Source organism: Miniopterus schreibersii, assembly GCF_964146895.1.
Source record: "Miniopterus schreibersii genome assembly, chromosome: 20".
Lineage (NCBI taxonomy): Eukaryota > Metazoa > Chordata > Mammalia > Chiroptera > Miniopteridae > Miniopterus > Miniopterus schreibersii.
Window position 1 is genome coordinate 19,423,044 of NC_138122.1, and position 13,707 is coordinate 19,436,750.

Below are 13,707 nucleotides of genomic sequence, written 5' to 3' on the forward strand. Positions count from 1 at the left end.
GTGCGTCATACTCGTCCTAGGGGCTCAGGGGAAGGGCGGGCATTTCTCCACTTCTCCCGGATTCTATAGCCTGCCACGTTCCCTCCTGCCTTTCCCCACCCCTCCTCTCCCTCCGGGCCCTCCCCTGAGCTGCAGCCAGTACCTCCAGACCCAAGTCTCTCTTTGAAATCTCTCTTTGCAGCTTATGGCCTGGAGCGGAGGGGTCCTTTGCTTCCAAAGAGGCCACTGGAGGTATTTTTCTAGATGCAAAAAAGTCTCCCCCGAGATGAATTTCATTCCTCTTCTAGAAGGTAGAACAGCGTGCACTTCAAGCAGCAGGTCTCTACTCTCTTCAGGAAAATGACTGAAAGGCATCAGGGGGCAGAGCAAGAGTTTGAATCCCAGCTCAGCCACTGTCAGTGGGCCAGATGCTTCACCTCAGGAAGCCCCGGCCTTCTGATCTGACCCTCAGGGGCAAGGTGGGCTCACAAGTGGTAATGAGCGCATGTGGTTAAGTGTCACTTAAATAGGGAAGCCAACTATCCTGAAATGGGACTTCCAGGGCTAAAATCAGGAGGGTCTCAGACAAACTGGGACCTGTGGTCACGATATGCTTAGATCAGGGGTCAACAAACTTACAGAGCCAAATCCAGCCTGCCTCCGGTTTATAAATAAAGTTTTATTAGAACTCAGTCAAACCCATTTATTCATGACATATTATCAATCGCTGCATTCATGTTGATAACAGAGTTGAGAACTTGCAACAGGGACCAAGTGGCCTGCAAAATGTAAAATATTTACTCCCTGGCCCTTTAAGAAAAAGTCTGCTGGCCCAGAACTTGAAATGACAGCTAGTCGGTACTCCTAGGAGCTGTACAAATGCCATACGAGTCCGCGCGAGGAGTGGGTGGGTACTGGGTGTTAATGGGAGACAGGCCCCAACTGGAACAGAGAGGTCGCGGTGGGCTTCTGGGGAGGCTGGCATTGATGTTCGGACTTGTCTGAGATTTGGGGGGAACCCAGTTCTGTAGGCCAGGGCTGGGCCATGGGGGGGGTTGAACAAAGTGGTCCTTCCCTTTACCCCCAAACAGCCTGAAATCTTTCCCAACCGCTCAGGGATATTTACCAAGATGCCCCCAGTGTCCAAGACACAATACTGAAGTCAACCCAACGGCTCGTGCAGGGGGCTTCCTGAGGAGGGAGGGACTGGGGTGACCGGCAAAGGACCAACTCCCCACCTGAAGGAGGCACCTTGATGCCTCGAAGCATCCAGCCAGCATTTGCTCGTCAAATAGTCACCGAGTGCCTGCACCGCACGGGCCTGGGCTGGGCAGCAGGGTGCCTGGGCGAACCAGACGGAGCCCACCCCGCACCTTGGACACGGGGAAGGCAAGAGAGGACAGGACGGGGGTTGCTCTGTCACCAGAAGGAAGCTTGTTGGTCCACACAGTCTCAAAGATGGGGTAGCCTTGGGCTCCCCAAGCTTGCCCCAGCCCTCACAGGCAAGACCTCACCCTGGGCTCCCGGGAGCGGTAGCTGAGAAAGTTCAAGCTGCCCCCAGTGGGGTAGCGGCAGGAAAGAGCCCTACCCCCAGGGGGCTTCGACAACGTCCAGACAGGCGGCCTGGAGCCTGAGTGCTCGGTGGTGGCCAGGAGGGCCACGGAGGGATGGAGGCGGGGGTCGAGCCAGGGGCCTGGGCAGGGGGAGCTAAGGGAGGAAGCTGTGCAGGGTGAGGTCGTCCCCGTCATGATCCCCCCCTGACCCTTCCTTTAGGCCTGGCCTCTTGGTGGCGGGCAGGCTCCCGTTGGCTGTGGCCGCGGGCCCGTCCCCGCCGTCGGGCAGCAGGGCCGAGATGCAGACCATCTCGGTGGGCGAGTAGCTGCGCACGGGGTACATGTGCTTCCTGCGGGAAAGGCGGACGGCCAGCACCACGGTGCACACGAGGAAGGTGGTGGCCACCAGCGCCAGGAGGAAGATGGCCAGCAGGCAGTGCCTCACCGGCATGTAATCCAGGGCCCCGGCGAGGCTGGGGGACACGGAGCTCCGGGGGGAGAGTCCCTGGCTCTTTTTCCATTGTTTGATGAAGGCATCCGACGAATTGCTGACAGCCATGGTGGTGCCCCTGTGAGGGTCAGAGGGCACAGGAAGGGCTGTGGTTAGACCCCTTGTGGTAGCAGGTCCTGTGGACAGGGCCTCTGTGGTGGCTGGATCCTTAAACAGGGTCTCTGTGGTCCTGGGCTCTGTGGAAGGGGCCTCCGTGGCTGCTGGTTCCGTGGACAGGGCCTCTATGACAATGGATTTCACAGGCTGGGCCTCTGTGGCTGCTGCGCTTGTGGATGGGGCCTCCGTGGCTGCTGGGCTTGTGGATGGGGCTTCCGTGGCTGCTGGGCTTGTGGATGGGGCTTCCGTGGCTGCTGGGCTTGTGGATGGGGCTTCCGTGGCTGCTGGGCTTGTGGACAGGGCTTCTGTGTCTGCTTGGATTGTGGACGGGTCCTCCGTGGATGCAGGTTGCATGGTCATTGCCTCTGTGACTGCTGACCCCATGGACAGGGCCTCCGTGGTGGCCTGCTCTGTGGACAGAGCCCCCTCTGTGGATGGAGCCTCCGTGGCGGGAGGGATTGTAGTGACCAGTTCTTTGGTCAGAGGGGCCAGTGTGACGGGAATCCCCGGTGTGGCCAGTTCCGTGCCGAGAGTCCCAATGGTTGCCCCTCCTGTGTCCGGGCCAGCAGAGTCCCCTGTGGTCACCTCCAGAGTGGCTGGCGTGGGAGCACCAGGCCCCGCAGAATCTCTCTGCCGCAGTGCTCCTCCCATCACAGCCTGCGGCTTGGGGCTCTGGGTCCCGGCCCCTGTGCTGTTGCTCAGCTCCTCTGGAGGGTCGGTGCCGTCATACTCATTGTCCTCATCATTTGCATAGAAGTCTTCTTCCAGGGGCGCCTGTCTCCGGCCCCGGGCCAGCAGGTGGCTGGGGGCCCCCTTGGCCCCATCCTCCCAGCTCTCCCACAGCCCGAGGCTGCTGCCAGGACCCAGCAGGAGCAGCAGCAGCAGGAGTTGCAGAGGCATGGCACCTGGAGGGAGACATGGACAGAGGGACATCAGGACGGAGCACCCTTGGCCGCGAGTCCGTGCAGTCACAGCTGGCCGTGTGGCTGTCCCTCCTTGAGTGACAAACTGACTCACAGGCCCCTCAGCTCCCAGCCTCCATCCGACTTCCTTCACCCACTGCTGAGAATTGTGTTGGTTTCCCATATGTCAGTCTGATCAGATCAGATCAGATCTTAAACCAGACTTTATGCTCTTTGCATCAGGCACATCCTGCCCCTCCCAATATCCTCACTTTACCAAGGGGAAATGAGGCTCAGAGAGGTGAAGCGATTTGCCCTAAGACACACAGCTGGCGAGTGGCAGAGATCAGAGTTGGAGCGAGTGAGGATTCGGGGGGCTTTGTAGAGAGACCTAAGGTAGCTGTGGGGGCAGAGGGAGCAAAGGCCTGGGCGAGAGCTCAGCTTGCTGCGTTTGTAGCTGGGGCTGGGGGACAAGCTGGGAGAGGGAGGGCGGGATAGGAGTGAGAGGCCCTTGAAGGCCACATCCCCGAGAAAGGTCAGCCCCATATGTACTGGGTACCATGCAGGGCACAGGACTGAGGGTCAGACAAAAAGATGTTTGAGTCCTGGCTCTGGCTCTTATAAACCGCATGACCTTGACACAGACCTTTGCCTTTCTGAGCCTCAGTGTTCTCATCTGTAAAATGGGAGTAAGAAACAGTCCCCATCTCAGAGGGCTGTTGAGAGAACGCAGTGAGATGATGGATTCAGAAGCTCCAGGCTCACAGTAGGTGCTCAATAAATGTGTCACACACATCCATGCACGTTCTTTGCCCCTTAACCTGCCTTCCGGAGGCAGAGTTTCTCTGCGCATGGGGTGGAGTTCCTACTTGGGGGAAGGGTATACGGCCTAACCTTGGCTCCACTTTCCCGGGGGGGCAGAGAAATTTAAGAAGAAGCCACCAGCACAGAGCCACATTTCATAATTATGAAAAGACTCACACACCAACCCTGCCCCCACGCTTGGGCAGCTTTTGGTTCCTGGAAGGCGAAGCCCTCAGCCACTTCCTGAAGAGAGGGAGGGGCAAAAAGTCCAGGCCCAACCCACCTGTTGATGAGTCTGGGCCCCACTTTCTGCAGCCTGGGGGCTGGGAGGATACCATGGAGGGGGCCAGGGGCCTATTCCCAAGGTGGGCCCTCACCCCTGCACCCATCCCCACAGTCCCCTGTATGAGGGGGGGAGACCACTTAGGAGCTGTGTGACCTTGAGCAGGTCACTTCACCCTCTCTGGGCCTCAGTTTCCTCATCTGTAAAATAGGTAGTATTGCTTCAAAGAATGGTTGTGAGAATGGAATGAGATACTGCAGGGAAGGTCCCCAATGCTGGCATCCAGCAGGGGGCATTTTATTTGGGGGGCTCTCTTCGGGGCTGTGGGCAGAGCAAAGGTGCACCCCAATGAGGGTATAGAAATGGCAACCTCCCTGCCTCCCCTGTGTACATTTAGGGAAGCCACAGGGTCCTGTGTGAGAGCAGAGACCGTGTGTTGGGATAAAGACGAGCTCACAAGGAAGCCCATATCTCCCTGTCCAGGCCCATCTAGGGCCACCAGCTTGTCCTGGATATCCCCGATGTTAGCACTAAAAGTCCCTGGTCCCCATACCCTTCAGTCCCAGGCAAGCTGCGGCAGCTGGTCACCCCAGCCTGGTGCCTGCCATCCCATGGACACAGCAGCCTCATGCCAGGCCAAGGTTGGGCAGGCACCAGCCCATTTAATAGGAAGAAAACCCAGCTTCCAGAGGTCCTGTGACTCCGAGAGGCCACACAGGTAGCAAGGAGAGGAGCAGAGTGTGCGAAAGGTGGGACAATAACTAATATTTGCTAAAATAAATGTACTGTAATGAAAGATGTATTATAAAGCCCTCACTGTGGATGGATCATCCCATCATAGGAGGGACCTCACTCATCTTCACACTGGCTGTGAGGGTGCCCATTATACAGGTTAGGAAAACAAGGCACAGAGCAGGACGTCATTTCCTCCAGGGCCCACCTTTCACCTCCTCTCCCCTCAGATGGCAGGAAAACAGCCACTTCCCAGAGGAGGGGGGCTGGGCGGGGCTCGGAGAGAGGTTTGTCCCTCTCTGTTAAGCTGTGACACCCTGTTTTCTGCTTACCTAGTGGAAGAGGTCAGACACTGCCTGTTTCCTGCCTTTCAAGCTAAAACCAAGTTGCTTCTGCCCCGAGCCCTACCTGGGCTGGGACGGGGCAGGCAGTCAGCTAGGGGGCCAACACCCCAGCTCCAGAGACCACACTGGGCCACCCTGGGCTTCCAAGAAACCTGGGACCTCCCATTCAGAATCTTGGGCCCCACGAGTCCCAACATTCAAACTCTTAGAATCTTAGGATCCGCAAGACTGAGCATCTCAGGGTGTGGGCTGAGCAGCCGCAAGAGAAGGGAAGGTCCAAACCCACAAGTAGTCAAACTGAGGTCCAGGTGACCCCCTTGACCCTCACACACCCCGAATCCCAGTGCAGGTCTAAGTCCCAGCAGACAGGACAGGGCCTGGTCCACCTTGGTATCAAGTCCAGTATCAAACCAGATCCAGACCAAGCCCTGTCATTTATAAGCTGTGTGACCTTGGGCAACTGAACTCACCTCTCTGAGCCAGATTTCTGGCTGGAACGCAGGGACAATAGTAGCACCTACACCTCGTGGGGTTGTGGGTTGAAGTGAGCCCACCCAGGTTACATGTTTAGCACATAGTAAGTGCTCAATAAAGGTCAGCTGTTGGCATTGTTATTCTGCATTTAGGGCCATGTCCCTGAAAGTTCCCAACCCTGGGACAGCTTTGACACACCTCTGATATTGTCAGTCAGAGAGGGGCAGGACAGGAAGCCCTGGAAATCTCTCCACAGCAAGCCCTGGGTGCAGTGCACAGCCTCGGCCTCTGGTTTGCAAATCACATATACCAAGTGTAGACAGCGTGCCAGGCACTGGCCTAAGAGCTAAACATGAGTTATTAGCACACTGGGGCCCAACAACCAGAAGTACCTGCTTGTCCCTTCTGCACCTCAGTTTTCTCATCTCTAAAAAGGGGACACAGTGTTCTGAGATGATTCCCAGCCCCTCTGAAGGCCCTGCTCCCACCTGGCCGAGGTTCCCGTGAGGTGCTGGGCCTGGCAGCCCAGCCCCTTCCCGGATCCGGGTTCTGCTTTCCCAGAGCTGCTGGCCAAGCCCGGGGAGGGAGGCGTCTGCCATTTAAGGTGTGGCCAGCCAGGCAGCCCCCGGAGAAAGCCCCTCTGGGGCCCAGGCCCGGGGAGTCACCTCCTGAACCCCTGCCCAGTGACCTTGAGAGGCCTGGCCCAGGGAACTCAGATATAGGAGAGGGAAGAAAGAGAATTCCAGCAACCAGAGCCCTGACCCGTCTACGGTGCATGTGTGCGCGTGTGTGAGCCTATGTGCACATGTGTGTGTGCACATGTGCAATTGTGTATAGGGGCCCGTTTGGCCACCAGCCCCCCATTCTCCTTTTTGCCCCTGAAGCCCCCCAAATACAAATTAGTAAGAGTACTCTCATTATTATTTTCTTTTGCTGGCAATAGTACCCTAATTCTAATACTTTAATAATTTGCTATGAGCACACAGCATTGCCTCAGTCTTATAAAAAACCATGAAGAACACAGCTTTGGAAACAATATTTTTATGGACCATCCCTGCACCGCCTCCTAGGAATCGCCCAGACCCGACCCCAGCTCTGCTCCTGAACAAATCCCTTCACCTCTCTGGGCCCTGGTGTCCCACCCGTGAAAGGAGGGGCAGGGTGATTTTTAGGAAAATGCTCCCGATTTCTCCAATTTTTCAAATTCAGAAAGCTCCCAAGCCAGGAACTTCTGGCCAACCTGCCTGCAAGGGCAGGATGGCAGTGGAGGGGAGCAGGATCCAAAAGAGACGGCAGAATGGGGCCAGGGACTCCAGGCAGACCTTGGTCCCAAACCCCCAGATCTTTGATTTGCCCTCCCCAGGGGCTGCAGCTCAGGGCCTGCCCCCCACCCACGCCTGCCCTCAGCCATCAGCAGGACCACTGGTCCCTTGGGCACCCCCAGAAACTCCCTGTGGTTTTGCAAGCTGGCACTTACCGTGCTCAGCAGAGCATGGGACGGCTGCTTCGTGGGCCCAGGAGAAGCGGCTTCTCTGTTTCAGGGACAACGACCCAGCCCACACTGCAGGGCACTGCTGTGGCAACCCCCGCCGTGGTCCTGGACCCTGCCAACGCCCAACGGCCGTGTGCGAAAGAAGGAAGCGAGAATGTGGTTACTCAGATGGGGCCACGTGATGGCCCACACCTCCTCGTTTGTGACAGCTTTGGTGACACTGTTGACTGGACTGGGTGGCAGTGGGACATAGGGGCCCGCGGAGGCTGAGATCACTCTTGGATTATGGTAACCATGCAAACACCAAGAACCACATGGAAATTTTCTGGGGAGCAACGGTTGAGGGGCCCAAGCTGAGAAAGGCCACAGCATTACGCCATGGTTGATGGAGAGTGGGGGTGATAGGGGACCCCGCCCTGGAAGGGAGTAACCAGATGCAAAGGATGGTAACCGCTTCTTAGAGCTCAGGAAGGGAGTGGGGGGAGAGAACCTTCCTGAGCTTCGCAAACACGAGTCCCTCTTTTGCGGTAGACGGTTTCTCTGGGTGCACAGGGGGTCCCTCCTCTCAGCTGCAACCAGGAGCCTCTCTGGGGAGTTGGGCTGCAAATTCCACGAGGGCCACACCTGCCTGTTTTCTTTCCTAATCGGCTCATTTTGCCAACTTGGGCTGGACAGGCCAAGATCCAAAGGGGAGCAATTTCAGACTCCAGCCCTCTGGTAGCTCTTCGTCTGGTGGGAAGCCGGGGAGCTAACAAGTAAACAGACCACGATGACAGGGCGCGGTAAGTCACCCTGCGGTGAGCCAGGGAGGGGCCCCTAACTCCCCCTGGGTGGGGGAGGGCGTCAGGAGAAGTGGCCCTTGAGATGGCAGCTGAGGCAGAGAGCAGGCCATGGGCCAAGGCTGGGAGGCCTGGGAGTGCACCGAGCTCTCAGGAAAGCAGCCTGCGCTCTGCCCAAGGGGCTCAGGGCACGTGCAGAGCGGTGCAGACCCTGCCCGGCCCAAAACGAAAACCGAGCCCCGGTGGGTGGTGGCCTCACACAGGCCTACCTGGCTTTTGTCGCGCTTTGCTTTATTGCACGTCACGGGTATATCGCGGGAGGGATTTTTGGGCCTGTTTGCTCTTTTGTACCGTTTTTTGACTGTTGATAGTGGAAGGTTTGTGGCAACCCTGCATAGGGCAGGTCTATCGGTACCGTTTTTCCAACCGCATTTGCTCACTTCTTGTCTGTTACATTTTTGGTAATTCTGGCGATATTTCAAAGTTCCTCATTGCCCTATCTGTTTTGGTAATCTGTGACCAGTGATCTTTTGAGAAGTCGCTCATGAAAGGACTCGGTGTTGTCTTATTTCAAGAAATCGCCATAGCCTCCTCTGTCTTCAGCCACCACCCCGGTCAGCCAGCAGCCGTCAACATCGCAGGATGGGTAGAATATTTTTTAGCAGTATTTTCAAATTAAGACATGTTCTTTTCTTTTTTAGACAGAATGCTATTGCACACTTAATAGACTGTAATACGGTATAAACACAATTTTTAAATGCACCGGGAAACCCCAAAATTCGTGGAACTACTATATTGCGGAGGTCTGGAAGCCAGCCTGCAGCATCTCCAAGGTCTGCCTGTTCTTGGACACTCCTGAGGATCATCCGTGCACCGAACGGTCTTGCTTACATTAGCTGACAGATGGCAATGCTTGCAGCTGCCGAGTGGTGTGTCACACCAGCCCCACAATGGGCACCAAGTCACCGCTGCCTGCCCAGCTGTGCTCCTGCGGTTGTCAGCTCGGTTGCATTTTGCTCCTTTGTTGTATCGGGGTTGGCAGTGGAGTGGGGAACTGCTCACGCCAGTGACAAGACTAGCTCTAAAAAAAACTTAACGCCATAGACACCCTGGGCGGGCAGTTCAGTTGTTAGAGCATTGTCCCGATACACCAAGGTAAGCAGGCTCGATCCCTGGTCAGGGCACACAGGAGAAGCAACCCATGAAAGTATCAGTAAGCGGAACAAATCAATGTTTCTTTCTCTCTGCCTCTCTTAAATAAGTAAATAAATAACTTAATACCATAGAGACAAAGAGAGGAAGCATTTGGTGGCCAGAGCCAGCCAAGGTTAGCTTCCACCTGGCATTTACCAGGCATAAGCTGGCCAACCATGCCTTCAGTGATTACAGCGAGGGGAATTAAACATTTATGGGGTCCTGGAAATACGTGGCTGGGCAAGGCCTGTGTCTGACGGCCGGAGAGAGCTGGATCTCATCCTCTATCTGTAACTCACTGGACCTCACTGTGGCCCCTTCCCGACGTGAGGCCCACTTCCCTGTCCGCTTCCCTGAAAATGGAGAAAACTTCCGAGAAGACGAGGGTGACGCCTCTCACAGGGCCACGTCTGCCTCCCCAAGTGCCTATTGTCCCACCAGGAAGCCGAGGCTCAGGGAAGGGCCCGGGTCGCCCCAACAGCAAGCCCACGTGTCCTTAGACCAACAAGAGTGCAGCTGGCCCGGCGGCCCGGGTGTGCGGCCTGCTTCTCCGGGGCCGCGGTTTCTGAATCCACCTGCCAGCCCCAGGACCTTTAGTTCAAGTGAAAGCAAAGGCCTCATACAATAGAGAACAGCGCCGTTCCACTGAAAGGCCCGGCCCTGGCAGGGAGGGAGGGGTCATACCCAGCTGCCTCCTGCTACCAGCCTCTTTGACTGGAGGCAGGGCTCGCAGGCTGAGATTAGCTATTTGAATCATCTGAAGGGGAAATGGCCACTCTGGAGCCGCCCGCAGCTAGGACGCAATTCCCCTTCTCAAATGGGAACAGAACTGCAGGGCGTTCCTGTTCAGCCCCAGTCCAGGCCGTCCATTTGGGCAGCCCCAGGTGCAGGCTGCCTCGAGGGAAGAACAGGGCTCCCCAGGGGTCACTGGGTCAGTGTGGGCGCTGGGGGGTCCCAACCTCGGAAGGTCAGAGGGCAATTCAACCTAGAAACGTGCTCCAGACTCAGTGATTTTACAGGAAAGGGTTAGCAGCGGAAGGAAACCGTGCGTCCCACAGCCAACCTGAGCGCTAGGCCTTGGCAGCACCGGGATGGGGAGCTCTGGATCTCGGACCTCGGGGGGCTCTGAAACAGACCTGTGACAAGGTGTCAACCCAAACTGGCTTAAGTGGCAACAGGATTCCTGGGGTATCTCATGGGATTTCAGGTCAGAAATGCAGCTCGCCTGGCCAGTGTGGCTCAGCGGGTTGAGCGCAGTCCCATGCACCAGGAGGTTGCCAGTTAGATTCCTGGTCAAGGCACCTAACTTAGGTTTTGGGTTCAGGCCCCAGTCGGAGCGAATACGGGAGGCAGCCAATCAATGCTTCTCTTGTGTCGGTTTGTCTCTCTCCATACCCCCCACTTCCTCTCTCTCTAAAAATCAACAGAAACATATCCTCACGTGAGGATTAAAAAAAGAATCTTGCCATCCTTTCTGACGCTTCGATACATTGCCTCCGCTAGAAACCGGCGGGGGGGGGCTGGTGAGATTTCCCTCGTTTTGGAACCGTAATTGCGGGTGGCAGTAAGCAGCCGAGGCATTTGGTAACCATGAGACGCTTTGTGTACCGTCCACAACGCAAAGAGCATCTTGGCCCAGAAACAAACCTGCAGCAACTTCCTGTTATTTATGGGGCAACTTCCCAGTTCTCAGGCTTGTCACTGTAGCCCCAAAGCTTGGATTTTATTGCTGAAATCCTGGTGGCTGACTTCTCAGCTCTCAGGGTACGAAGCCCAAACACCTTTCCTTCAGGGCCCTTTGGCCACTTGCTCCAGTACAACTTCCTCCAGGGCCTTCAGCTCTGTAAAAATATTTACCCAGTGACAGCCAAGGTAAATAGCACCAGGTCCAGTGGGAGACAGGACCAGGAATGAGGGGAGCCCTGCTGCTGGCATCCGAGAGGCACCTGGCGGAGGCGAGGCTCAGCAGACTTGGCAGCACCCCTCCCCCCAGCTTCCACAGCACCGCAGGCCCCCAGGCACCTCGTTGGGGACCCCTTTGCGCAGTCATCTCCGCATCACAGGTTGGCCCCGAAGGTGGGGAAGGCGCCTTATTTGTATTTGACGCTCTAGCGAGCTCACACACCACCTTTTCACATGGTCAAGTCCTGCGTAACCTGATTTTTATGTAGCCAATCTACCTTCTCCTTTGTGATTTATTCCATTGCTTTGGGATTTTAAATGTTTTCCCCAGTCTGAAGTCTAGCTAAGGAGGAACTTATTTTTTTCTTCTAAATTTGAAAAAAAAAAAGTTTCATTTAACTACTGACCTCATCAAGAATGTACACTGGTGTCATCTGGAGGCTGTGAGGAGTCCCTGCGCCCGGGGCTACTTCATGTAGCCACATCATTTCCTCCCACCACTGGTTTATGATGCTTGTTTAAACGTATTACTAATTTAGCATTTGTACATTAATTTAAATAATGTCTTCCTGGGAATGAAGGCATTCATAGCACATTTAGAAATTTAGAAGAATCCAATTAAATAAAGGTGACCCACGACCACTCTGTCCACATAGTAGTAACACTTGTGGCATTTATTCTACACATAAATATACACTGTATGTGCACATGCCCTCAAAAGGGTTTGTGAAAACCAATGTCTTCTGGGTGGTTACTCTATTTTATCCACCGTCATCCAAGGTCAGGGAGCTAAGCCGGGCCTCCTAACAAGAAATCTGGTCTCTTATGTTGGTATGAACAAGTCTAATGGACCTGACCTCCCCTCCCCCATCTTCCATTTGAAAAAGTACTTTTGTAAGTCAACTACCGTCATTTACCTCAAAGTGACTTCCTGGCAGAGAGAGTTGGAGAGAATTCTTTTTTAAACACAAATTTGACTTTTCTGATGAGGTGAGTAATACAGTTCACTGTGGGACGCTGGGAATATACTTGGTGGTAGACACCCAACACCCTGAAATAATATTAAATGACTTTAAAGAACGACACAGCATTACAACATATGGATGTGACCGGTAAACAACCAACCCTGCTGGACTAATTTTTATCCCTCTAATTCCTGAATATATCTCCTGTTCGTTTCCTTGAAACAAAATTCCCAGAGGTGAAAATCCTGGGTCCCAAGTAGGAACACCTAAGCCCAGCCGGTGTGGTTCAGTGACTGAGCACCATCCTGTGCACCAGGAGGCTGCCAGTCTGATTCCCGGTCAAGGCGTGTGCCCAGACTGGGGGCTCGATCCCCAGGAGGGGGCGTGCAGGACGCAGCTCACCGATGTTTCTGTTTCTCTCCCTCTCCCTTTCTCTCCCTGAAATCAATAAAAACATATTCTTTTTTGAAAAGTAAGAACATTTAGGACTTCTGATATACCCTGTCGCACTGCCCTCTGGAAGGTTGTGGCAATTTGCATAAACTCCTTCTAACAGTGGAGAAAAGGACTTTTAAAAATAAAAAAAAAATTTTTAAAGGAACAAAGGGCACTGTCCAGCTTGGACAACAAGTCCGGCCCATCTGAATAAGTAAAGGTGTATCCTTGACAATGACTCAGGTAGTAACCCAGTGATGGCTGCAGGACATTAAGGGCCACTTAGAGTTAACAAATTCTTAAGAGCCAACAAAGTTTTCTGGACACAGCATCAAGAACAGTAAGGGAAGTCACCTTTAGAAAAAGGGAAGTTCTAAGTTCTCCCTCAGTGGGGCTGTCTGGGGCCAACATGGTGACTTGTAGGTCTTCTGGCAAAGAAGCGAGGTGCCAAGTGAGCAAACCAGTCAGTCGTAAACACCCCGCACCAAGCACCACCCCCCCAACCCTGGGCCCCGGGGGCTGCAGATGGCATCTGCCAACTTCCACTTCCTGCGGCCATGGGCTGATCACGGACCTAGCCACCATTCTTTTCAGACAACAGCAACTTCAGAACTGTCTGAGGAAGGGCAGCCGTGTGTCAAGTGGTCATCATATTTATAACCATTTAGAAAAACCCAACTGTGGGAAATTCTTTACCACAATCACTGAAATGTCATGAGACAATGTTTTAGTGCAAAAAAGGGAAGCCCTTGAAAAAGGGCCATGACATTCAACGACCCTAAAAACCTGCTAGAATAAAAACCACAGCCAATCCAAGGTATCCTCTTATCCACAAGATAAATACTCAGAAACCTAAGCATATACGTTCTTTTTTACAGGCAAAAGGAAAGAAACCATTATTTGTACAGTTGATCCTGGAAAATACATGAAGTTTGTATGATGCTGTCTTTTAAATGCCGTCTTTTAAAGGATAAAAAAAGGGACTCACTGAGGTCAGGGAATATGCTCAGGTCACAGCCCTGGTGAAGGCTTTGGGCAGGACTCAAATATCCAGGCCGCCGGAATCTGGTCCGTAGCCCTCTCCCAGACATTCTACGTGTCCCCTCTTGCTGGAGCTGAGTGGCCCACCCACACTTCCCCATACTTACCCTCGGGAGGAAACCGTCACCTGGCTGGTTCCACTGAGTCAGAGAAGCTGCGACAAACAGAGGGGTGTGGGACACCTCAAAGACTGCTGCAGCATGAAATAAACACGGACACCA

The 13,707-nt window shown here is 54.4% G+C and overlaps 1 protein-coding gene across 1 annotated transcript; it reads right to left on the minus strand.

The window, feature by feature from the left end:
- Nucleotides 1–645: 645 nt before the first annotated feature.
- Nucleotides 646–7,279, minus strand: SELPLG (selectin P ligand). The gene is made up of 2 exons (XM_081122916.1): nt 7,156–7,279; nt 646–3,044 (listed from the first exon to the last, which is right to left on the minus strand). The coding sequence occupies exon 2, from the start codon at nt 3,037–3,039 to the stop codon at nt 1,687–1,689; it is 1,353 nt and encodes a 450-aa protein (XP_080979042.1). The 5' UTR covers nt 3,040–3,044; nt 7,156–7,279; the 3' UTR covers nt 646–1,686.
- Between the last annotated feature and the right edge of the window lie 6,428 nt (nt 7,280–13,707).

Bases quoted from the DNA above. Each gene is read 5' to 3' on its own strand.
- SELPLG (XM_081122916.1), bottom strand. From the start codon at position 3,039: ATGCCTCTGCAACTCCTGCTGCTGCTGCTCCTGCTGGGTCCTGGCAGC.